The sequence below is a fragment of the Halichoerus grypus genome, chromosome 11, assembly GCF_964656455.1.
Source record: "Halichoerus grypus chromosome 11, mHalGry1.hap1.1, whole genome shotgun sequence".
Taxonomy (NCBI): Eukaryota; Metazoa; Chordata; class Mammalia; order Carnivora; family Phocidae; genus Halichoerus; species Halichoerus grypus.
The window spans coordinates 10,523,535-10,547,569 of record NC_135722.1 but is presented as its reverse complement, the minus strand read 5'-3'; the positions used below and the strand labels follow the sequence as shown (position 1 = coordinate 10,547,569).

The following is a 24,035-nucleotide window of genomic DNA, read 5'->3' as shown; positions in this document are numbered from 1 at the left end:
ACTTAACATGCTCTGACTCCCTTTTTCTCATGCAGTTTATTGATTTCAAAATTCCACCTTCCCCTTCTTCAAATCCAGTAAATCAGTTTCTCCTCTTCTTTGGGACTCTTGTTTCTCTAACCGTAGCATTTATGTCATTCTGTCTTGTGTTACAGCCATGTACATTACCCCTGAGTGCCCGGTTCATTCCACGTCTCCAAGAGCATCAAGCACAACCCTTTCTTCTCCACGCAGATACCATTAAACACTGCCCAATTGAATTGCATTTAACTGCTGCCTTGGCCAAAACAGGAAGCAAATATAGGAGGGGAAGCTGAGCTCTAAGCAGTTGGTGACCTGGCCTGCACCTAGGAGAAAAGTGAAAAGGACTTTGGATCCTTCTGAATATATCATCCAACAGAGCCTAGTTTGTTCATTCTTTCAGGAAATCGGGTTGCCTACAGCAAAGAATTGGGAACAGGAGCAAGACAGCCTTAGCTGCTGGCAGAGCAAAGTGAGTATGTATAGTCTAATGGTTTTTATGAATAATGGAGGGATGGTGATAAGATTTTTCTGCCAAATGAGATATGATGAATCTGGGTGTGGGGTGGGGCACGTGGCAGGGTTTATTGTACAAACTTTTTTAGGGTCTGCTCCAAAAAAGAAAATAAATTTTAAAAACCAGACCAGAATTCATAAGTAGCCTAGAAAATTGGACACCCAAAGTCCATAACAGCCACTAGCAACAGGGCTTCTTCTGAGGAGGATGATCCCCATTTAACTAATATTTATGTGACTGGGACCTTGGGAAATTCATGTCCACTCTCCCAGCCACAGCTTCCTTTTCTAGAAATTGAGAGAATTGGACTCACAGTACTCCAAAAGACTTTCCACCTCTGAAGTTGTGTAATCAGATGGTACTACTATATGCAAAGTACCATGCTAAGTACTATGAGAGATTCAAAAATGAGAAAGACACAGCCCTTGCCTTCTGGCAGAGTTTAGCTTCTTTGAGCCTTACTTTTCTCACTTATAAAGCTCATCCAGTGTGAGGATGAAAGGAGATGTGTTTGTAAAGCTCTGACTGCCTGGCACTTCATAAGTGTCCCATAAATGGTATGTCATAGTATCTCTAAAATGAGACTAATCAATGGCATTAATAAATGGGTTAAGATGCTCAAATGAGCTACTGGAGGCAGAAGTGCTTTTTCAATATAAACATCAGTGCCTATGTGAGAGACTAGTCTATCACATTTGTGTTTTAGCAGCATGGATCCGATGGCTTCAGCAGGACCCATGGACAATTCCGTGTTTGTGCAAGCACCCCACAACAGCTATCCTGCAACCCAAGAAGGCATGTGTCAGGTGGCCCTGTATCTAAGCAACCAGCCCCAAGTACACCTACTTCCTGTGAACCCACCGGGTTTGAAGCCATCTGTGAGTGAGCAACCTGTCCTGAGAGCTTTGAAGGAGGGCAAAGCCTTAGGGGTAAGAGAGATTTCACTCTGCAGGCCAGGGGTCACTGGCTGGAGTCAGACGAGGGGGGAGGCTTGGCAATACAGAAACTCCAAATCCAGCAAGCAGCATTGGAGCTGACCCAGCCTTGCCAAACTCAGGTCTACCAGAAATCTCAGCTGTGCAACATCACCAGGGTCTCAGTATGGGGCCTTGTATTTTCTGCCTTAGGCATTTTAAGAAAGAGGAAGAAGAGTAACCAAAAAAAATGTGGTAAATTTGAATGTTAGTCCTTTCTTTTATTTATTCTATTTATATTAAATCATCAGAATAGACAAATCCATACAGAGAGAAAATAGATTAACTGTTGGGGGTGGGGTTGCCAAGGGGAGACTGAATGGGGGCAGTGTGAGAGGTAAAGGGCATGAGGTTACCTTTTTTTTTTATTCTTTATTTAAATTCAATTTAATTACCATATACTGTATTATTAGTTTCAGGGGTAGAGTTTAGAGATTCATCAGTTGCATATAACACCCAATGCTCATTACATCACGTACCCTAATGCCCATCACCCAATTATCTCTTCCCTTCACCCAGCTCCCCTCCAGCAACCCTCAGTTTGTTTCCTAGAGTTCAGTGTCTCTTATGTTTTGCCTCCCTCTCTATTTTCATTTTATTTTATTTTTCCTTCCCTTCCCCTATGTTCATTTGTTTTCAACGTTGGTCTTGTTGCCAGTGTCCATGTTGATCCATGTGGCCTCTGGAAAAAAGTGGGAGTACCAAGCCACAAGGTGGAGTCTAAACCCAGCATGCTTGAATGGAATCTTTAGCCATTAGGGGAAAAAAGCAGCTTAGACAACCAACAAAATAACCGTTCACAGTAGTTTTCTCCTGAAAAGCTGTCCTGGACAGGACCAGGAGAGGCCCATTTCATTGCATAGCTGAAAAATGACAATCACGGATTCCAATCCAGACGGCCTAAGCTCAGATCTTAGCTCCACCCCCACTCAGTGCTCATGGGGGTGTCAGTTGATACAGCCTGTATAGAGGGCAATTCGTATCTGCCAAATATACAAGATACTCAATAATTCCATTTCTGAGCCTCTGTCCTGCAGATATGCCTGATGTGTATGAGCTTATTTACTGCAACATGCTTTGTGATGACAACAGAATGGAAACAATCAAAATATCCATCAATATAATACTGGCTAAATCAATGTATTATTCAAAGGATAGAATGATGTACAGCTCTAAAGAGAACAAGGTATCTCTTTGTGTGATGATATGGACATCCCCCAGGATATATCTTTGATGGAAAGAAAAGATAGGGGGCAGACATTGTATACAGGCTGTTACCATTTGTACAAATTTAAGGAAATAGCCAGGCGGTGGGGGCAGTGGCGCCGGCCAGGTGCGCAGTGAGCGCACGGAGGGGCGCGCACCCAGCAGATGTCCCATCTGGGGCCAGAGAGCGCCAGATTCTATTCATTGGTGGAGGAGTAGGGGACCCTATTTCAACTGGTCCCCGGAATTGAGCTGGTTATCTACCAGACCACTCTGAGCACCCACGAAACCAGCCTGAGATGTAAGAAGATCTGGATCTCTACAAGCAGAATATTGCAGGCGGTTGGTTTTGAGGTACGAAGTGGGGAGCCGTGATTCCGTGGGCAGATATCAGAGGATAAACGGCAGTGGGAGGGAGCCTGGCTGTGGGGATCCTACACCGCCGGTGAGCGACAGCCTCGCACGCTGCCGACACCGCGGCGGTGAAAGGACTTCAGGGCAGCCCCCGGGGCGGAAACCTGGAGCAGCGGGGTCGTGCCTGTGAACTGGGAGTGGCTGGCGGTCTTAGAAGCATAAAGGGCAGAGACAGGCCCCGACCTGGAGGCAGGACTGGGAGCGCTGTGGAGGGGCGCACAACCCAGGCCGCTGCAGTTTATAGCAGCACGGACAGAAACGGAGACGGTGTGGCCTGGAGAGCTCACTGAAGAACAGACTGTGGTCTCTCTGCTCTGAGGCAGAGGGTTGGAAACGGTCTCTTCTGCTCTGACTCGCGGAAGTGACGCGGAAAGCCGCCAGGGAAAGCCTCCAGAGAACAAAAGCCCCAAAAACTGATTCCCGCTGAGCCCATCCCCCACCACAGGGGAGCAGGGCAACTCCGCCCAAACAGGGTTGCCTGAGTAACAGCACGGCAGGCCCTTCCCGCAGAAGACAGGCTGGGAAAACAAGAGGCCAGCAACCCTAAGGTCCCAAGAAAACAGGTGCATCTTGCTTGGGTTCTGGTCAATAATTTGGACTCTATACATTCCCTCAAACACCCATCAACAGAATGACTAGGAGGAGGAGCCCCCAAAATAGAAAAGACTCAGAGATTATGACTTATGCTGCAGATTTACAAATGGATGCAGATATAACCAAGGTGTCAGAGATGGAATTCAGGCTAGCAATTGTGAAGACAATGGCTAGAATGGAGAAATCAATTAATGGCAACACAGAGTCTCTAAGGACAGAAATGAAAGCTGAATTGGCAGAACTTAAAAATGCTATCAATGAGATCCAATCCAATCTAGATAATCTAACAGCTAGGGTAATTGAGGCAGAAGAACGAATAAGTGACCTGGAAGACAATATAATAGATAAAAAGGGAAAAGAGGAGTCTAGGGAAAAACAACTCAGAATCCATGAAAATAGAATCAGAGAAATAAGTGACACCATGAAGCATTCCAATGTCAGAATAATTGGAATCCCAGAGGGAGTGGAGAGAGAGAGAGGACTAGAAGATGTATTTGAGCAAATCATAGCTGAGAACTTCCCTAATCTGGGGAATGAAACAAACATTCGAGTCCTAGAGGCAGAGAGGACCCCTCCCAAGATCAAGGAAAACAGGCCAACACCCCGGCATGTAATAGTAAAACTTGCAAATCTTAGAACCAAGGAAACCATCTTAAGGGCAGTTAGGGGGAAGAGATTCCTTATGTACAGAGGGAGGAATATCAGAATAATGTCAGACCTATCCCCAGAGACCTGGCAAGCCAGAAAGGCCTGGCAAGACATATTCAGGGTACTAAATGAGAAGAACATGCAGCCAAGAATACTTTATCCGGCAAGGCTGTCATTTAGAATAGATGGAGAGATGCAGAGCTTCCACAACCAGCAGAAACTGAAAGAATATGTGACCACTAAGCTGGCCCTGCAAGAAATATTAAGGGGGATTCTATAAAAGGAGAAAGACCCCAAGAGTGATATACAACAGAAATTTACAGGGACAATCTATAAAAACAACGTCTTCATAGGCAACATGATGACAGTTAATTCAAATCTTTCAATAATCACTCTCAATGTGAATGGCCTAAACGCTCCCATAAAACGGCACAGGGTTGCAGATTGGATAAAAAGACAGGACCCATCCATATGCTGCCTACAAGAGACTCATTTTGAACCTAAAAATGCATCCAGACTGAAAATGAAGGGATGGAGATCCATCTTCCATGCCAGCGGACCTCAAAAGAAGCTGGGGTAGCAATTCTTATATCAGACAAATTAGATTTTAAACTAAAGTCTGTAATTAGAGACACAGAAGGACACTATATCATTCTTAAAGGGTCTATCCAACAAGAAGACCTAACAGTTGTAAATATCTATGCCCCCAATGTGGAAGCAACCATCTACATAAGCCAACTGTTAACCAAAATAAAGAGTCATATTGATAACAATACATTAATTGTAGGAGACCTCAATACTCCACTCTCAGCAATGGACAGATCATCTAAGCAGAAAATCAACAAGGAAACAAGAGCTTTGAATGATACATTGGACCAGATGGACCTCATAGATATTTACAGAACATTCCACCCTAAAACAACAGAATACTCATTCTTCTCGAGCGCACATGGAACTTTCTCCAGAATAGACCACATACTGGGTCACAAATCAGGTCTCAACCAATGCCAAAAGACTGAGATTATCCCCTGCATATTCTCAGACCACAGTGCTTTAAAACTGGAACTCAGTCACAAGAAAAAAAATTGGCAGAAATTCAAACACTTGGAAGCTAAAGACCACTCTGCTCAAGAATGTTTGGGTCAACCAAGAAATCAGAGAAGAACTTAAACAATTCATGGAAATCAATGAGAACAAAAACACATCAGTCCAAAACCTATGGGATACTGCAAAGGCGGTCCTAAGGGGGAAATACACAGCCATCCAAGTCTCACTCAAAAAAATAGAAAAATCCCAAATTCACCAACTAACTCTACACCTTAAAGAACTAGAGAAAAAGCAACAAATGATGCCTAAGCCACGCATTAGATGAGAAATAATTAAAATTAGAGCAGAAATCAATGAATTAGAAACCAGAAACACAGTAGATCAAATCAACGAAACTAGAAGTTGGTTCTTTGAAAGAATTAATAAGATCGATAAACCACTGGCCAGACTTACCCAAAAGAAAAGAGAAAGGACCCAAATTAATAAAATTATGAATGAAAGGGAGAGATCATGACTAACACCAAGGAAATAGAAACAATTATTAGAAATTATTATCAACAACTATATGCCAATAAACTGAGCAATCTGGATGAAATGGAGGCCTTCCCGGAAACCTATAAGCTGCCAAGACTGAAACAGGAAGAAATTGACAACCTGAATAGGCCAATAACCAGTAACGAGATTGAAGCAGTGCTCAAAAACCTCCCAAAAAACAAGAGTCCAGGGCCTGATGGATTCCCTGGGGAATTCTACCAAACATTCAAAGAAGAAATAATACCTATTCTCCTGAAGCTGTTTCAAAAAATAGAAACAGAAGGAAAACTTCCAAACTCATTCTATGAAGCCAGCATTACCTTAATCCCCAAACCAGGCAAAGACCCCATCAAAAAGGAGAATTTCAGACTGATATCCCTGATGAATATGGATTCCAAAATCCTCAACAAATTCCTAGCTAATAAGATCCAACAATACATTAAAAGGATCATCCACCACGACCAAGTGGGATTTATCCCCGGGATGCAAGGGTGGTTCAACATTCGCAAATCAATCCATGTGATAGAACACATTAATAAGAGGAGGGAGAAGAACCATATGGTCCTCTCAATTGATGCAGAAAAAGCATTTGACAAAATACAACATCCTTTCCTGGTTAAAACTCTCCAGAGTATAGGGATAGAGGGAACATTCCTCAAGTTCATAAAATCCATCTATGAAAAACCGACAGTGAATATCATCCTCAATGGGGAAAAGCTGAGAGCCTTTCCCTTAAGATCAGGAACACGTCAAGGATGCCCACTCTCACCACTATTATTCAACATAGTACTAGAAGTCCTAGCAACAGCAATCAGACAACGAAAAGAAATAAAAGGTATTCAAATTGGCAAAGAAGAAGTCAAACTCTCTCTTTTCGCAGACGACATGATAATTTATGTGGAAAACCCAAAAGACTCCACCCCCAAATTACTAGAACTCATCCAGCAATTCAGTAATGTGGCAGGATACAAAATCAATGCACAGAACTCAGTTGCTTTCTTATACACTAACAATGCAACTGTAGAAAGAGAAATTAGAGAAACGATTCCATTTACAATAGCACCAAAAACCATAAGATACCTCGGAATAAACCTAACCAAAGAGGTAAAGGATCTATACTCTAGGAACTACAGAACACTCATGAAAGAAAATGAAGAAGACACAAAAAGATGGAAAAATATTCCATGCTCATGGATCGGAAGAATGAACATTGTTAAAATGTCTATGCTACCCAGAGCAATCTATACCTTCAATGCCATCCCGATCAAAGTTCCAATGACATTTTTCCAAGTGCTGGAACAAGCAATCCTAAAATTTGTATGGAATCAGAAAAGACCCCGAATCGCCAAGGAAATGTTGAAAAAGAGAAACAAAAAAAATTGCTGTGAGTGGGGTGTTAAAGTCCCCTACTATCATTGTATTATTATCAATGTGTTTGTTTAGTTTTGTTATTAGTTGGTTGATATAATCCACTGTTCCCAAGTTAGAAGCATAAATATTTATAATTGTTAGATCTTCTTGTCTCATAGACCCTTTAAGTATGATATAGTGTCCCTCTTCATCCTTTACTACAGTCTTTGGTTTAAAATCTAATTTGTCTGATATAAGGATTGCTACCCCAGTTTTCTTTTGATGTCCATTAACATGATAAATGGTTCTCAACTCCCTCACTTTCAATCTGGAGGTGTCTTTAGGTCTAAAATGAGTCTCTTGTAGACACCATATGGATGGGTCTTGCTTTTTTATCCAATCTGATACCCTGTGTCTTTTGATTAGAGCATTTAGCCCATTTACATTCAGAGTAACTATTGAAAGATATTAATTTAGTGCCATTATATTGCCTGTAAAGTCCCTGTTTCTGTATATTGTCTCTGTTCCTTTCTGGTCTATGTTCCTTTTGGGGTCTCTCTTTGCTTATAGGATCCCCTTTAATATTTCTTTCAGGGCTGGTTTAGTGATCACAAATTCTTTTAGTTTCTGTTTGCCCTGGAAGCTCTTTATCTCTCCTTCTATTCTGAATGAATGGATTATCCTTGCTGGGTAAAGTATTCTTGGTTGCATTTTTTTCTCATTTAGTACCCTGAATATATCATGCCAGCCCTTTCTGACCTGCCAAGTCTCTGTGGCTAGGTCTGCTGCCAGTCTAATGTTCCTACCTTTGTACTTTAAGTACCTCTTGTCTCAGGCTGCTTTCAGGATGTTCTCTTTATGTCTGAAATTTGCAAACTTCACTATTATATGTCTGGGTGTTGATCTATTTTTATTGATTTTGAGGGGAGTTCTCTGTGCCTCCTGGACTGAATGCCTGTTTCCTTCCCCAGATTAGGGAAGTTCTCAGCTATGATTTCCCCTAAGATAGCTTCTGTCCCTCTCTCTCTTCTTCCTCTGGGACACCAATAATTCTAATGTTGTTTTGCTTTGTGGTATTGCTGATTTCTCAAAGCCTCCTGTCATGGTCCATCAGTTGTTTTTCTCTCTTTTCCTCAGCTTTTTTCCATAATTTTGTCTTCTATGTCACTGACTCTCTCTTCTGTCTCATTTACCCTAGCTGTTAGAACATCCATTTTAGACTGCATCTCAGGTAAAGCGTTTTTTATTTTGGCCTGATTAGATTTTATTTCTGCATTAAGAGATTCTCCAGTGTATTTTATGCTTTTTTCAATCCCAGCTAGTAATTTTATAATCGTTATTCTGAATTCTAGTTCTGACATTTTACTTATATCCATATCAATTAAATCTATGGCAGAGTATTACATCTGGTTCTTTCTTTTGTTGTGAATTTCTCCCTCTAGTTATTTTGTCCAGGGAAAAACAGATGAATGAGAGAATAAAATTAAAAATATCAACCATGACCCCAGTGAAATACACACTAGGCAAATCTGAAGAGGTCAGAAACCAAAAAAGGGGAAAAAAGAGAGAATATAATCTCACAGCTGGACAAAACAGGATGATCTACTTGGACCTAGGTGTATTTTGGTCTGTTTGTTAGAAGACACTAAATCCCACAATTGTAGAGAAAGCAAAAATTATATATATATATATATAATTGAATACAGTAAAAGGAAGCCTGAAGGCTTTTCATCCTGCTTTAGAGGATTAAAAAAAAAAAAAAGCAAAAATGGCAGTGCCCCATCTCCAGCCCTGGAGCTGAATGATCTCTGCCCCCACTCTTCAGGGCACCCTCAGGGAAAAGCAGTCAATCCCTATTGTGTGTGCCAAACTCTGTAGACTCCTGGGGGGCACACCCACACCAATCCTCCTAGGGGAGGGAGGGGATCTCACCAAGGCCCTGCTGCTTTCTGGGCCCCTGCTCCAGGAGCAGTTGCCTGATTGTGGCAGGGTCTCCCAGCAGTTGTCACTTGGGGACACTTGTAGCTTGGAGAATAGTCACCCAATCATGCCACAGTTCGAGATTTATGGCAACACTGAGCTGAGAGGCCACTCAAGGGCTCCCTGATTGTAGCCAGGTTCCCACTCCAATGCTTGGGAACTCTGCCACTCTCAGATACCCCCGCTCTTTCTGTGACCCTGGGGATCCTGAGACCACACCGTCCCACCTAGGATTCTGCCCCACTTCACCACCTGAGCACCTTTCAGGCAGGGATATCTGTCACAAACGCAGACTTCTAAAAGTTCTGATTTTGTGCTCCACTGCAATATCATTTCCCCTAGCCAGCTTACACAGGCTCCCTCCTCCCATGGTTTATCTTCCGATATATCCCCTCACATTCAGTTCCCTGGACCTCCTACCTTGAAATAGTGATCGCTTTTCTATCTGTAGAATTGAAGCAATTCTTTTCTTAGATCTCAGGTTGAATTCACAGGTGTTCAGAATGATTTGATAGCTATCTAGCTGAATTCAAGGGAAATGAAACGCAGGTCCCCTACTCTTCTGCCATCTTCCCTCTCCCTCTCCCTCCCAGAACCATCTTGTGTTATTGGTATTTACATTTGAAAAGAATAATGGAAGGTTATATACCAAAATGTAAGTGGGATGTTTTCTCTGAGTAGAAAGTAATTATGGGAAGTTTTTATTTCATTTTTATATTTTTCATATTACTTTTTAGACTAGGAAAATAAAAGATTTATTAAAATAAAAAGGAGGCACAAAGGGGAGGCAGGATCCAGCCTCAGAAACAAAGGCTTCAGCCTGTGGCTCTCCTGACAGGCCATCCAGATCCTGATTGGCCTGATACACATCGGCCTCGGTTCCATCATGGCCACCATACTCTCTGGACACTACATAGCTATCTCGCTCTTTGGAGGCTTTCCCTTCTGGGGAGGCATCTGGGTAAGTAATGTGAGTCACCCCACCCCACGAATGAGTTCCCAGAATATGCCAACACACTCAAGGCCACCTTGTCAAGTTGTGTGGCTTGCACCTTGCAGCAGGTTCCCAGCCAAGGGAACAAGCAGGGTGTGAATCCAGCCCAGGCCTTGTTTACCAAGCATGTTAGTTTGCTAAGGCTGCTGTGACAAACAGCACAGACTGAGTGGCCTACACAACAGAAATGCATTCTCTCACAGTTCAGAGGCTGGAAGTCCAAAATCAAGATGTCACCAGGGTTGTTTCTTCTGAGGCCTCTCTCCTTGGCTTGCAGATGGCCACCTTCTCTCTGTGTCTCCATGTGGTCTTAGTGTGTCCATGTCCTAATAATCCCCTCTTCACATAAGCACACCAGTCATATTGGATTAGAGCCACCCTAATGATCTCACTAAGACTTAAAGGCCCCATCTCCAAATATAGTTGGATTAGAGCCACCCTAATAATCTCACTAAGACTTAAAGGCCCCATCTCCAAATATAGTCACATTCTGAGGTACTGGGGGGTTAGGACTTCAAAAGATGAATTTTGAGGGGACACAGTTCAGCCATAACACCAAGTGACAGCCCTACAAGGTGCCATTCACCCAGAGTGGGCACATTTTCTAATTGGCTCACCCCACAGGTCAGGGAACTTTCTTCTCATTCATCAACCCAGGAGTGGCACCTTTTTCCAACTCATACAACAATGTCCATGTGTAAAAAGATGTATTGGTAATAGCTTTCAAGTGTTGTTCAACATAGGCCCACAGCCTGAGCTCCAGGAGAAGAACACTTGACCAGTGGTTGAGAGTGACTGCCCAGACACAGAACAGTCATTAAGCAACGGGCACTCAACCTGGAGTCCACAGATGGGCTTCAGAGTCCCCATTTTGGCAAAATATTTGGTATGCTAGATATGTATTTTTTTTCCTGGAAAAGTCCATAGCTTTCATCAGATTCCCAGGGTGATTTATGACTCCATAAAAGGTTAAAAACCACAGATCCTTTCTCTTCTCCAATTTACTGCCTTTTTGATTCTTTTGCATTCTCCCTAGCATCCTCTAAGCTACACACACACACACACACACACACACACACTCCCTTCTCCCTGTCCTCCCTCCCACATCCTTTTTCTCTCTGCTGTTACAGTCTTTGTCTCTGGACTCACACACCTATCTATGATTCAAATGCAACTTTTCTCACAAATAGCAAAACTCCAGAGTAACCTAGATAATCAAAGTCCTCCCCTTATCCCATGACATTTAAATAAAATCGCCTAGTGTTATCCCCCACCCTCATACCCACATAACACCTGCAAAATGGCAGGCTCATGTTCTTGGGAGAATCTTTCTCTGAGTACCTACTCTTTCTTGTTTCCTTCTGGGTCTCATTTACTGAGGCTGTGGTCCTCTCTCTGCTTTGCATGGACTCAGACTTGGAACTCAGCCCCTTTTCCTCTCCCCCAGCCCTGCGTTTGTATAACCCATTTTAATGGAGTTTGGGACAATGGAGTGGCTAACACCATGGCCACAGAATGGCTTGCTATTGAGCATTGGATGCTAATGAGTACTTTTAAGTGCCTGGAAATTTCCCTGGCATCTTCCCTTCTGCCAGGTTGATCAGCTCTCGTGACCATCCCCCCCTTTTATACCTGCAGGGCAGTTTTGTTCTTGGTTGCCTTTTTGACTCCAGGACTATGTATTTCCTAAAGATCATTAATGTCCTTTTCCAAAACAAAGGCCCATATTCTTTGGCACCTTAAAAGGACCCAAAGGGACCTCAGAAGGCCAGCCTCTTGTTCCCTTCCCTCCCCATCAAGTCTCTATAAACAGAAGGGTATAAGAATGAGATTTATTTTTCCACATTTAGGAAAAAAATACCATTCCCTTTAAAAGGCATAGGAAGCTAGAGTAACTTTTCATTATAAAACCATTTCCACCCCATGGCACATGCATCTACCCTGAGTGGGAGGGTGTGTGGGATAAGGGTTAAGAACACAGGGTCTGGGGGTACCTGGGTGGGTCAGTCGGTTAAGCATCTGCCTTCAGCTCAGGTCATGATCTCAGCATCCTGGGATCCAGCCCTGCGTTGGGCTCCCTGCTCAGCGGGGAGTCTACTTCTCCCTCCCCTTCCCTTCCTTTCCTTCCCTCTCTCCCTTCCTTCCTTCCCTCCCTCCCTTCCTTCCTCCCTCCCTTCCTCCCTCCCTTCCTTCCTTCCTTCCTCCCATGTTGACTTGGAGGCCCCAGCACAGGAACCTAGCGTGTACGAGAGAATGTGTGTGACCAGAATCCTGGAAGCCGGAAGATGGAACCCTAACCTGGGGACTTCTTCTAAACCTCCTCTCTTCTGTGCCAGTTCATTGTTTCAGGATCCCTCTCAGTGTCAGCAGAAAATCAGCCAAAATCTTCTTGCCTGGTAAGTCACCTCCTGACACAGGCTCTCCCAGCAGAGACCTATAGGAGACACACTCTGGGGAAAAGAAGGTTAACACACAATCCCTCCCTCATCCTTGCACTTACATCTAACCAGACGCAGGGCACTGACACACGTGCTCACTCATACTCACATGCAGGACCACACGAACGTGGCCAGAGTCATGGTAGGAAGGAGTACAGAAGATTCTGGGGAGGGAAGGGCAACACAGCCACCTGAATTAAGGCAGAGACAGAACAGTGTCCCTAAGAGGTGCCTACAGGACGAGTCACAAAGCTCCTGGGGGCTCAGGCTCCACTCCAGATGAGCAGGCACTGACGGTGCCTGGGGCACACAGAGCAGGCCTCCAGCCATTTCTGCAGAGAAGCCAGGGGAAGCTCAACCACCTGCTTCCCTAAGGAATCCAGCCAAGCGAGCTCTGCTAATCACGTGAGCAAGGTCCCCTAGCAATAGACCAAGAAAGTACCTTTTTTTCTTTCACAAGCAGGTTGTCTAGGGTGAAGGGCGTCAGGATGGCCAGGTCCCCGTGCCAAATGAGACCTATTTGAAAATCTCCGAAGGGAAGCTCAAAATTCTGGGCATGTCTTTCTGCACATGGCCCAGAATCATGGAGGATCAGAGCCTGTCATATCCCAAGACACAGGGGCTGAGCTTCCTACCTATCTCACATGGGATAAGCAGGTTGAGTGTTTCCCAAAGATTTGTCCTAGGGACACTTGTCCCATGAGATACTCTGTGAAGATGAGTAGGTAAACTTGGGGAAACCTCTATTTAGTAGTCCGCTCCCTGGAAGATCCATAATCCTTGTTAAAGGCTCTGATAAGTCTTACAGCAAAGACCTATTTAACTTTGTTCAGCCCAGCTTTTTTTCAAAGTTAATTTACCCACACACTTTTTTGCACAGAACATCTCTTTCCTTGCTACAGAATTAAGGTTCTAGAGATTCACATTAAGAAGCACTTGTTTAGTCTCTGTTCATCTCAGCCACAATAATTTTCCTCTCCCACCCTGACCCTCTGTGTCTTCTTCAGCTGAATGGCAGCTTGGGCTTAAACATCATCAGTGCACTCTGTTCTGTGGTTGGAATCATACTCTTCATCATGGATATGAGTCTCGTCCCCACCTATGCCTACTCTCTCTCTTATTCCCACTATGCCACCTGGGGTGTGGTGAGTACCCCGCTGAACCAACGTTCCTCTGAGTTCTGATTTAGCTAGGTTTACCAAATTATTAGAAGGCCCAAACCAAGCTTCTTCACCCAGCACTGTAGAGAAGAATCAGAACAGTGTGTAAAGCCACCGACCCATAGCTTTTCTTAGTCTTAGTTTCTACCTTTATAAAACAGTATCTACCTTATAACATTATTGGCAGAATTAAATGCAATTATAACACACATGTGCCTCCAGCTGCTCACATTCTCACCTCCCTGCCCGTGACTATGGACAAGGGGTCAGCAAAAGTTTTCTGCAAAGGGCCAGAGAATAAATATTTAAGGCTTTGCAGGCCCTCTGGTTTCTGTTGCAACTACTCAACCCTATCCTACAGTGGGAAAGCAGCCATAGAAAATACATAAGCAATGAGCATGGCTGTGTTCTGATAAAGCTTTACTTACACAAATAAGCAGCAGCCAGGATTTGGCCCATGGATCATAATGTACCAACCTGTGCTGACCAATAGAAATATAACGTGAGTTGCATCTCTGATTTTAAATTTTCTAGTCACCACCTAAAAAAAAAAGAAGAAAAAGAAACAAGTGCAATTAATTTTAGTATTTTATTTAACCCAATATATCCCAAATGGTCATTTCAACATGTAATCTGTGTAAAAAATTATCAATTTGATATTTTGCATTTTGGGTACTCGGTCTTTGAACTCTGGTGTGTATCATGCACATCTCACTTTGGGACTAGCCGCTTCCCAAATGTCCAACAGCCACATGAGACTCGTGACTCTGGGACTGACAAGTGAGCGCAGCTGCAGACAAGTCCTTGTAGATTCAGTCCCTCCATCTGCCCGGCAGCCCATCCTCTCCTTCCCAGTCACATGATCGAGGTGTTTTCCTAAAAGATGACTACCCTTCCCCTTAGAGAAGGAAGTAGTAGTGCCAGTAGTAAGTGTTCAAGTAACGATTCTTTTACAAACACACTTGACCCTCACAAAAACCTGGTGAGACGAGGTTAGGGGACTTCCTCAGAGCCACAGGGACAGTCCCCTGCAGAGCCCCACTTGGAGCCAGACCTCGGACGCCTGGACCAGCACTCCTGACGTCCTACTCGCTCTGGTTCCAGACCCCTGGCATGGCTATTTCTGGTGTGCTGCTCATCTTCTGCCTCCTGGAGTTCTGCGTAGCATGTGCCTCTTCCCGCTTTGGCTGCCAACTGGTCTGCTGTCAGCACAACTACGTGAGTCCAGAGGCTCCTCGGTGGGTGGGAAGATTCCCCAAAGAGGGTGGAGACTAAAGGGATCTCCATGCTTCCCCTTCCTGCCCAGGAGCAGGAGAAGTCTCGCAGGGCGTAAAGGCCTCCATGCCTGCCTGGTCCTTCTCGCACCCTTACTAGTGCACCTCCTCTGCACCCGTGTTTTCCAGGTGGGTGTGGTCCTCCCGAATATCTGTGTGGCAAACCCAGGGGTCATCCCAGAACCGGTGAACTTGCCACCAACTTATTTCAACGAGGTCCAGGGCTCCAGATAAGCAAAGCCAAAGCTTCTAGAAGCAACTTTCAAAGAGACCAAAAGAAGACCTCCCCTTTCTGGGCTTCTGAAACCCAGGATCCCCCTTCCTTGACAATCTAAGGGAAATGTTTCTCTAACTGCATGCATCTTGACTTCATTCAATTCAGCGTGGTAAATCTTGCAGTTCCTCTATTAAAAAGGAGACAGAAATTTAAAGTGGATTTTAACAAAGAGATCCTCCTGTGTGAGCTCATGGGTTGGAAGTGCCAATGTCTAGACAACCCAACCTTCACTCTTTCAATCATTCGTTTGTTGATTAAATATGTACCGAGCATTTGATATGTTCAAGGAAGTTTAACATTGGGGAACACAACAAAGTCCCTGACTTCAAGGAACTTCTGGCCTCACAGAGAAGACAATTATGCAAGCAATTTTCTCTAACACAGGGCAGAATGTGGGGACTCACAGAGAGAGAACAGAGAGGGCTATGATTTATTCTGACACTGATCGGGAAAGCAGACAACAAGCCTGGTTGAGGAAGCAACACTTGAGTGGGGCATTAAAGGGGTTTTTTTAGTGCAATAAGGAACCACACTGTTGGGGAGATCTTGGGACAGAGTGAGTCATCCACTACCATGACCAATCCTTTTATAAGTCCTTTTATAAGCACAAGTACTGCTGCATCCACTGATGTAGCAGTGCTCGTGAATAAACATTGTCTTAAGATAAGGTATCTCCCAAAGTTATGAGGCTAATATATCTTTATTTATAAAAGGATAGAGACTAATTCAAAGAGAAATGGCTATGTCTATAACTTCTAGATCTACCCACATTAATCTAAATATTGTTATACGTGATGGCAATTGGCTTCGAAAAGTTTATATGCTGGCAGATAATAGCAACAATCTCTGACATCCAGGTGCCATCAAATTTCCCTTCACTACAGAAGCCCTGCAAGGACTCTCTGTTGTTGTCACTAAATACAGAACATGATTTTACTCTTGTAAATATTTTTAGCCTCTGACTTTATCCAAGAAGTTTCTTCTAAATGGCTTGCGGTTTAGAGCTCCATCTCCTGGGTGGCTCAGTCGTTGAGCGTAGCCTTCGGTTCGGGTTGTTGTCCCAAGGTCCTGGGATCGAGCCCCACATCAGGCTCCCTGCTCCGTGGGAAGCCTGCTTCTCCCTCTCTCACTCCCCCTGCTTGTGTTCCCTCTCTCGCTGTGTCTCTCTGTCAAATAAATAAATAAAATCTTTAAAAAAAAAAAAAGAGGTGTGCCTGGGTGGCTCAGTCGTTAAGCGTCAGCCTTCGGTTCGGGTCGTGGTCCCAGGGTCCTGGGATCGAGCCCCACATCAGGCTCCCTGCTCCACGGGAGGCCTCCTTCTCCCTCTCCCACTCCCCCTACTTGTGTTCCCACTCTCGCTGTGTCTCTCTCTGTCAAATAAATAAATAAAATCTTTAAAAAAAAAAATAGAGTTCCATCTCCTGCATCTGTGTCTTCTTTGACCAGGAATCCTATGGATGCCCATCAGCTGGTCAGGAATGACTGAGATTCCAAGACTGCAGGTGCGTTTTCATTTGCTAGAACTGAACAGGTCTTAGGAAATCATGGACAATAAAAATGTAATATGGGGCATGTAATATCCTAGTTTTAGACCAGCCCTTCACCCAACTGTTTTGTAAGCTGAGATGTTAGTACGTTGGGCTCCCCAAAAGGGACTGGCCTGGTTGGACCTCTCTTGGAGGTCTGGATGGGCAGAGCAAGTCTGGCCTTCTTTCTGCCCCTTCCTTACTGCTGCCTCTCACCGCCCCATCTGATTCCACACCTTCTCACTCAACAGAACTGAAACCCTCGACTATGATCTCCCACTTGGTTCTCAGAGTCTCCTTCCTGACTTGTCTGACCTGTGAGTTAACTCAGACACTCCTGATGAGTCTCACCTCCTACAGTGCAGGTTGTCTTGGAGAGCATATCTTCTCGCACACCTGGTGCTTCTCTGGACAGGTGGCACTTGCCACCTGCCACCTGTCCTGCCACCTGAAATCACTCTGGGGCTTGGTGGAATAGAGTAACTTTCCTATCCTACCACCTGCCCTATTAGTCCTGGGTGCTAGACCGTTCATTCCAGATGGCCCCTTCACCAGCCTGAAGTGACAGCATGCTGCCTCCCGTGGACAGCAAAGTTTGTCCTTGCTCTGCACCGTTCCACAAGATGTTCATCTGCACAACTCCATTCACTCCCAGCCTCCCCAGAACAGTGGAGCATAGACACTGGAAGAAACCTTGGAAATTTACCACCATCAGCCCAGCCAGGAGCACAAGCAGGACTAGAACCAAAACTCCAAATGGCCCATCCAAGGCTTCTTGCAGAAGCAGGGACACATCATAGAAAAATAGGGTGATTACAGTCAGAGACACTGTCTCTGCCTCCTGAGCTGCCACCACACTCCTGGCTTTCTCCCCCAACTCCCCATCCAGTGACGATTTTGCTGTCCCCAAATTCACCAGTACCCTCCAGTAGCTCTTTTTCCATATTTATCTCACTTGACCTCTCTAGGATTTAACCCAACAAACCACTCTCTCCTTAAAACACTAGGCTAGTTCTGCACCAGCTTCTCCAGATGCCCTTTTCATTCTCCTATGTGAGCTCCTCTCTCTCTCCTTGGCCCTTGAGCATTGCTCTCCAATATGGCACTGCCCTTGGCCCCTTTTCTCAGCCCAGGTACTCAAGCTCGTCTCCTGGGAACCTAAGATTCAAATCTGAAGGGAGATGGAGATTCAAATGTGCTAATCAGGGCATGAAAGCGCTATAGAGTGTTTATACTGTTTTTCAGTCAGGCCTTGAGTCCCAGGGCTCATCACTCCCCAGTTGGGGATTTCTGATGAAAAAGGTCGTTCTATTTCCTAGTTGATATGCCTGCCCCCATCTCCTCCATCGGCAAGTTCAATTGCCACCTCCACAGGGAAGCTGTCTTAGGTTCCCATGGCCAGAAGCATCCAAGGAAAAGCAGGCCTGTGGTGGGAGCAAGAGGGAAGTGTACAATGTGACCTGGCAGTGATGATGTTCAGGGTTTAACCTTGAGGGGTTTTTTTTATCTTGACTGAAAAAAAAATCTGATTTTTGTGTTATTGTTGAAAAAAACAGTAGAAGTGTGGCTATGTGTCCCAGTAGCGACTTCACACTTGGAACATTTATAGCTCCTGCCAAACACCCTAAGACCTTCGGGATTCCACTGGGGAGGTATACTTAGTCTTTGGAGGGTGCATTACAACATCAGTAGGTGTGTCGTGTCAAGGAAAGACCTGTTTCCCAGGACCCCAACCCCAGTGTCATGTTATAGCCCATACTTCCCTGACTTTTCCTTCCCAGGACTCTTACTGCCCACAGTTTACACCATTCATATGGAGTCAGTCTTCCTGGGTACAGACACAACATCTTCAACAGCTCCTAGCTCTCTTGCCAGTCTCAGGATAAGACTTAGCACATAGCAGTGTTACCGAACACTTCCTAGAATGAGAAGTACCCTCTTGCTTCCAGGAATGAGTCCCTTACATACCCACTCACTCAGTCCTCCAGTGACAGGAAGTACCTACTGGATGCCCGGTGCTGGATGCACAGTGGTGAACAGAGCAGATGTAGTTCCTGCCCTCCTGGAGAGGACACACCTGAGTGTGTGACAGGCAAGTCACATGATCGGTTAAGTGATGAAAGTGATGGGGAAACAAACATGGTGTTCGTCTAGACATTACTGGGGAAGGGGAAGAGGGCAGAGTTTCTGAATGGAAGGCCCCTCTAAAGAGGAGATGTGAAGAATAAGAATAACTAGCCATACAGAAAGTGAAGCAAAAACCAATCCAGGCAGAGAGAAGAAGCCGTGCAAAGCTGTCCTTGTGGGAAAGAGCTTGGAGTGTCCGGGAAACTGGAAAGAAAGCCAGTGCAGCTGGAATCTAGTGAAGGAGATGGGGAATGTCTCAAGAAGGGGCTGGAAAAACAGGCAGGGACCACAGAGGGCACTGGATTTTATTCTAGGGCTAAAAGCCATTTTAGAGCCATTGGGTGGCTTTATGCGGGAGAGTGATGTAATCCGGTTTACAGTTTGAAAGATCATTCTGCCTGCTTTGTAGGGAAGGGATAGGAGAAGGGTGAAGGCAGGAAGCAGGGGGTCCCAGAGGAGATTTAGTGATAGTCCAGGACAGGAGCTGGCAAACTAAGGCCTGTGGGTGAGCCATATCTGGCCCACCACTTGTTTTTGTCAATAAAGTTTTATTGGAACACAGCCAGGCCCATTTGTTTGCTGGTTGCTTCTGTGCTACAACAGCAGGGTTCAGTAGCATGACAGGGACCATACAGTCTGCAAAGCCTAAAATATTTACTATCTGGTCCTTTGCAGACAAGTGTGCTGACCCTAGAGATAGATGGTGATGATGATACAGTTATTGTCCTTCGTGTACCAGAATCATGATGTTCCAAGCTATTCACTCACGGTGGGAAAGAATTGGCTATGACCCACTTATCTTCTCTTGCCCTTGGCAATCAGACTCTCCCAGTGAAATCAATTAAGATGGGAGCTGTAAGCACATGACCACAGTTAGAGGAAGTGCATGGGGAGATAGGTTCCCATTAACAATCCACTGAATGCCTGGACTAGGTAGTTGACAGTGGAGACAAAGAAGCGGGTTTGGGACATGGCTTGGCAGGGAGATCTCTAGGGTTCATAGACTGTGTGGGATGGGTGGAAGAAGAGGGGGAAATTGAGGGCAATGTCAAGGTTTCTTCCTTAAGTAACTGGGTGAACAGCCGTTTACTGGAATGGGGAAGACTGGTGTAGGAAAAAGATTCAGGAGAAAACCCAAATTTCAGTAATATTGTCCTCAAAAGTTTATAGGAGCATACCATTCCAGAGGTGGCCAAGAACTTAAAGATAACCTCTATTTGATACTTGAATATCCTCTATCATTGCCCCTATATGTATAATATCAGCATCACCTGGGAGCCTCTTGGCCCTACCCCAGACCTGCTTAATTAGGAACTCTGAGGGTGGGGTCAAGCAATCTGTGTTTTAGCAAGCCTGCCGGGTGATTCTGATGCTCGGTCAAGTTTGAGACTGCTCCACAGAACCTTCTCAAATGACTTCTCCTTCTCATTTTGAGCACCGTACATGGTGCTGTATATTATGCGTGTCTCCAAAGGCAGCCCACGCCATCCTTAGACAACTCTACTGAGAAACTCTGCAAAAGAATGAACTACGTCTAAGTTGAAATTCAGATAAGACACTCCCCAAGTTATCATCTAGAAGATAAAAGGGTGACCCTCCCCTTTGGAGTTGAGTCCAGAGTGCTGGATAAGACTCAGTCCCAGCCTATCTATTTCCTGCCGAAAGCTCCCATCGGCCCAAGTCCCTCACATTCCCTTTGGCTTCCTCTTCCCCCCACTTCCCACCCAAGTGATGCTACTGTCAAGTACACCTTTTTATTATTATTATGTTATGTTAGTCACCATACAGTGCATCATTAATTTTTGATGTAGTGATCCACGATTCATTGTTCACATATAACACCGAATGCTCATTACAACATGTTCCCTCCTTAATACCTATCACCGGGCTACCATTCCCCCACCCTGCCTCCCCTCTGAAACCCTCAGATTGTTTTCAAGTCTCTCATGGTTCGTCTCCCCCTCTAATTTCCCCCCCTCAGTTTTCCCTTCCTTCCCCTATGGTCCTCCGTGCTATTCCTTATGTTCCACATATGAGTGAAACCATATGATAATTGTCTTTCTCTGCTTGACTTATTTCACTTAGCATAATCCCCTCCAGTTCCATCCATGTCGATACAAATGTTGGGTATTCATCCTTTCTGATGGCTGAGTAATATTCCATTGTATATATGAACCACATCTTCTTTATCCATTTGTCTGTTGAAGGGCATCTCGGCTCCTTCCACAGTTTGCTATTGTGGACATTGCTGCTATGAACATTGGGGTGCAGGTGCCCCTTCTTTTCACTACATCTGTATCTTTGGGGTAAATACCCAGTAGTGCAATTGCTGGGTCATAGGGTAGCTCTGTTTTTAACTTTCTGAGGAACCTCCACACTGTTTTCCAGAGTGGCTATACCAACTTGCATTCCCACCAACAATGTAAGAGGGTTCCCCTTTCTCCACATCCTCGCCAACATTTGTTGTTTCCTGCCTTGTTAAGTATACTTTTTAAAAAAAGATTTTATTTATATATTTGTCAGAGAGAGAGAGAACAAGCAGAGGGACCAGCAGAGGGAGAGGGAGAAGCAGGCTCCCTGCAGAGCGGAGAGCCCAATGCAGGGCTCCATCTCAGGACCCTGGGACCATGACCTGAGCCGAAGGCAGACGTTTAACCAACTGAGCTACCCAGGCGCCCTCAAGTATACTTTTTATGTCTCATAAATTTAAATCAGCAACCAGGAGTCAATAGAAAGAGACTGGACAGATGCCAGGGCCATGAAGGCAGGAGCAACAAGATTGGACTTTGCCCAGGTAAGAGGCCAATAAAACTCTCTAAAGGACTCCCCCCAGGGCCTGTCCAAACGCTGCCAGAAGTCATTCACCATCAAAGACTACCCCCCACCCTCCACTACAGAACACAGCGCAGGGATGTGGGTGCCCGTGCAGGATGTAGGTGCCAGGCAACTGGAAATGCCATGCCATGGAAAACAGTCTTTCGATTATTACAAAGTTACACGGACGCTTACTCTGTGACTCAGCAGTCTCTCTCTTGAGTATTTATTCTAGAGAACACGAGATTTCTTTTCACGCTAAAACCTATACACAAATGTTCATGGTAGCTCTATTTGGAAGAACCAAAAACTGGAAACGATGCAAATGTGCTTCATTGGAAGAACACTGGAGGTTCTGTGGGCACATCCATCTGGTAGAATACCTCTCAGCAAGGAAAAGGAGCGAGCCACGGACACGCACAACTTGGGTCTCAAAAGCATACCATGAGTGGAAAAAGCCCATCCAAAGGGGTGTATCCTGTAGGAGTCCATTTTATGATGTTTTCTGGAAGTGACAAAACTAAGGAGCAACATGCGGGAGCTTCTTCGTGGCAATGGGACAGCTCTGTGTCCTGATCGTGGTGATGGGGACAGGAATCCACACATGTGATCCAATTACATACAACTATACACTCCGAAAAACAGGGTTAAACACTGGGAAAGCATAAATACTCGAAAGGAGCCTGTCTTCTAGTATTAAACAAATTTTGAATTAGAAACACAAAAGCGTATTTTATTTTTCTCCTTCTAACAAGAAAAAACAACTCTTTCCACTGAAAATGCACTAGAAACAATAACCACTCGGCTTGATGGATACCCCTGATGCCCAGATTGTAGTCTCTAAACATTTCCTGTGAAAAAGAAGCAGGGCTCCTTGGAGAACAGACTAAGTGTAGAAACACGTTGTGCCAGAAAGAGGAAACCTCCAGCGGCCACAGGGCTCAGCTCCCAAGGACGCCGGGGCCGGTTTGAAGGGGCTCCCACCGGCCAAGAAAGGCACAATTTGCTCATCAAGAACAAGGACAAGCAATCAGAATCACAAAACAGTGCCCACGCTGAGCTGAAACTCGTGGCTTCATCATGATTATTTTTTAAAAACCGGTCACCTTGGGGCGCCTGGGTGGCTCAGTCGGTTAAGCATCTGCCTTCGGCTCAGGTCAGGATCCCAGGGTCCTGGGATGGAGCCCCGCATCCGGCTCCCTGCTCTGCGGGGAGCCTGCTTCTCCCTCTCCCTCTGCTGCTCCCCCTGCTTGTGCTTTCTCTCTCTTTCTGTCAAATAAATAAAAAAATCTTTAAAAAAATAAAATAAATAAAAAATAAAAACCGGAAACCAAAAGCCACACCCACTATTTCTAAAAACTGGCAACTAACAGGAGAGAACCGAGCATTCGAGAAAGGAAAAGCAAGGACAGGAATCACTGCGCTCTGTCCACAGCGGCCCAGTCATGAAAGGAAGCAGGTCGGCAGCGGGGGCGACAGCAGGGAGCCGTGGGAAAGGACTGGCTGGGGCTTCGTACCGGCTCAGTCTGGACTTTGCATTTTCCCTGCTCTTTCTCGTTCTCCGAGGGTCAGCTTGTTCGGCCCCTGGCCTCTGGTCGCTGATGTGAGACAGGAAAAGGCCACCGTAAAGACACAGATGGCTTCAGTCCGCTGCCCTCACAACAGGACTGCGTGACAACCTCAGGGCGGACCGCAAGAAGTCACGTGCTTTCGCTCGCAGGTCCGTGGGTCGCAGGGCAGTTCTCCTGACCGGATCTGGGCTTGGCAGCGCTCCCGCGTGCGTTCGCCCTCAGCGGAGGGTCAGCGACATGGCCCTGCCCGCCTCGGCGACACCGTGTCTCAGGCGCGTGGGCCCGCGGTGGGGCCGACGGGACTGACCTGGCGTTGCTCCACGCATCCGGTGCTCCGGCAGCCTAGCCCGGACATGTTCTGTGGCCACTGCCGATTTCCAGGCTGGAACAGAAGCAGCCAAGCCTCCTGAGGCCTCAGGTCAGACCGGGCACGAGGTTGCTTCTGCCTGATGGCGCTGGCAAAGGACGTGCCCAGGCAGCCCAGACTCAAGGGCCTGGGGGAGCAGACCCCAGTTCTAGAATGGCCGTGGATACATGAAGGGGTAGAGAACGGGGGCCATTTTTCAGTC

At 45.4% G+C, this 24,035-nt stretch overlaps 1 protein-coding gene across 1 annotated transcript; it reads left to right on the top strand.

Moving 5' to 3' along the window:
- Window positions 1–445: 445 nt before the first annotated feature.
- Window positions 446–15,385, top strand: LOC118547213 (membrane-spanning 4-domains subfamily A member 8-like). The gene is made up of 7 exons (XM_036110554.2): window positions 446–501; window positions 1,245–1,467; window positions 10,124–10,246; window positions 12,616–12,675; window positions 13,725–13,862; window positions 14,982–15,095; window positions 15,281–15,385. The coding sequence occupies exons 2-7, from the start codon at window positions 1,249–1,251 to the stop codon at window positions 15,383–15,385; spliced, it is 759 nt and encodes a 252-aa protein (XP_035966447.1). The 5' UTR covers window positions 446–501; window positions 1,245–1,248.
- Window positions 15,386–24,035: the final 8,650 nt, after the last annotated feature.

Coding starts and splice junctions, on each gene's coding strand:
- LOC118547213 (XM_036110554.2), top strand. CDS start 1,249: ATGGATCCGATGGCTTCAGCAGGACCCATGGACAATTCCGTGTTTGTG. Junction 12,676..13,724: donor AGCCAAAATCTTCTTGCCTG/GTAAGTCACCTC, acceptor TGTCTTCTTCAG/CTGAATGGCAGCTTGGGCTT. Junction 15,096..15,280: donor TCTGCTGTCAGCACAACTAC/GTGAGTCCAGAG, acceptor CGTGTTTTCCAG/GTGGGTGTGGTCCTCCCGAA.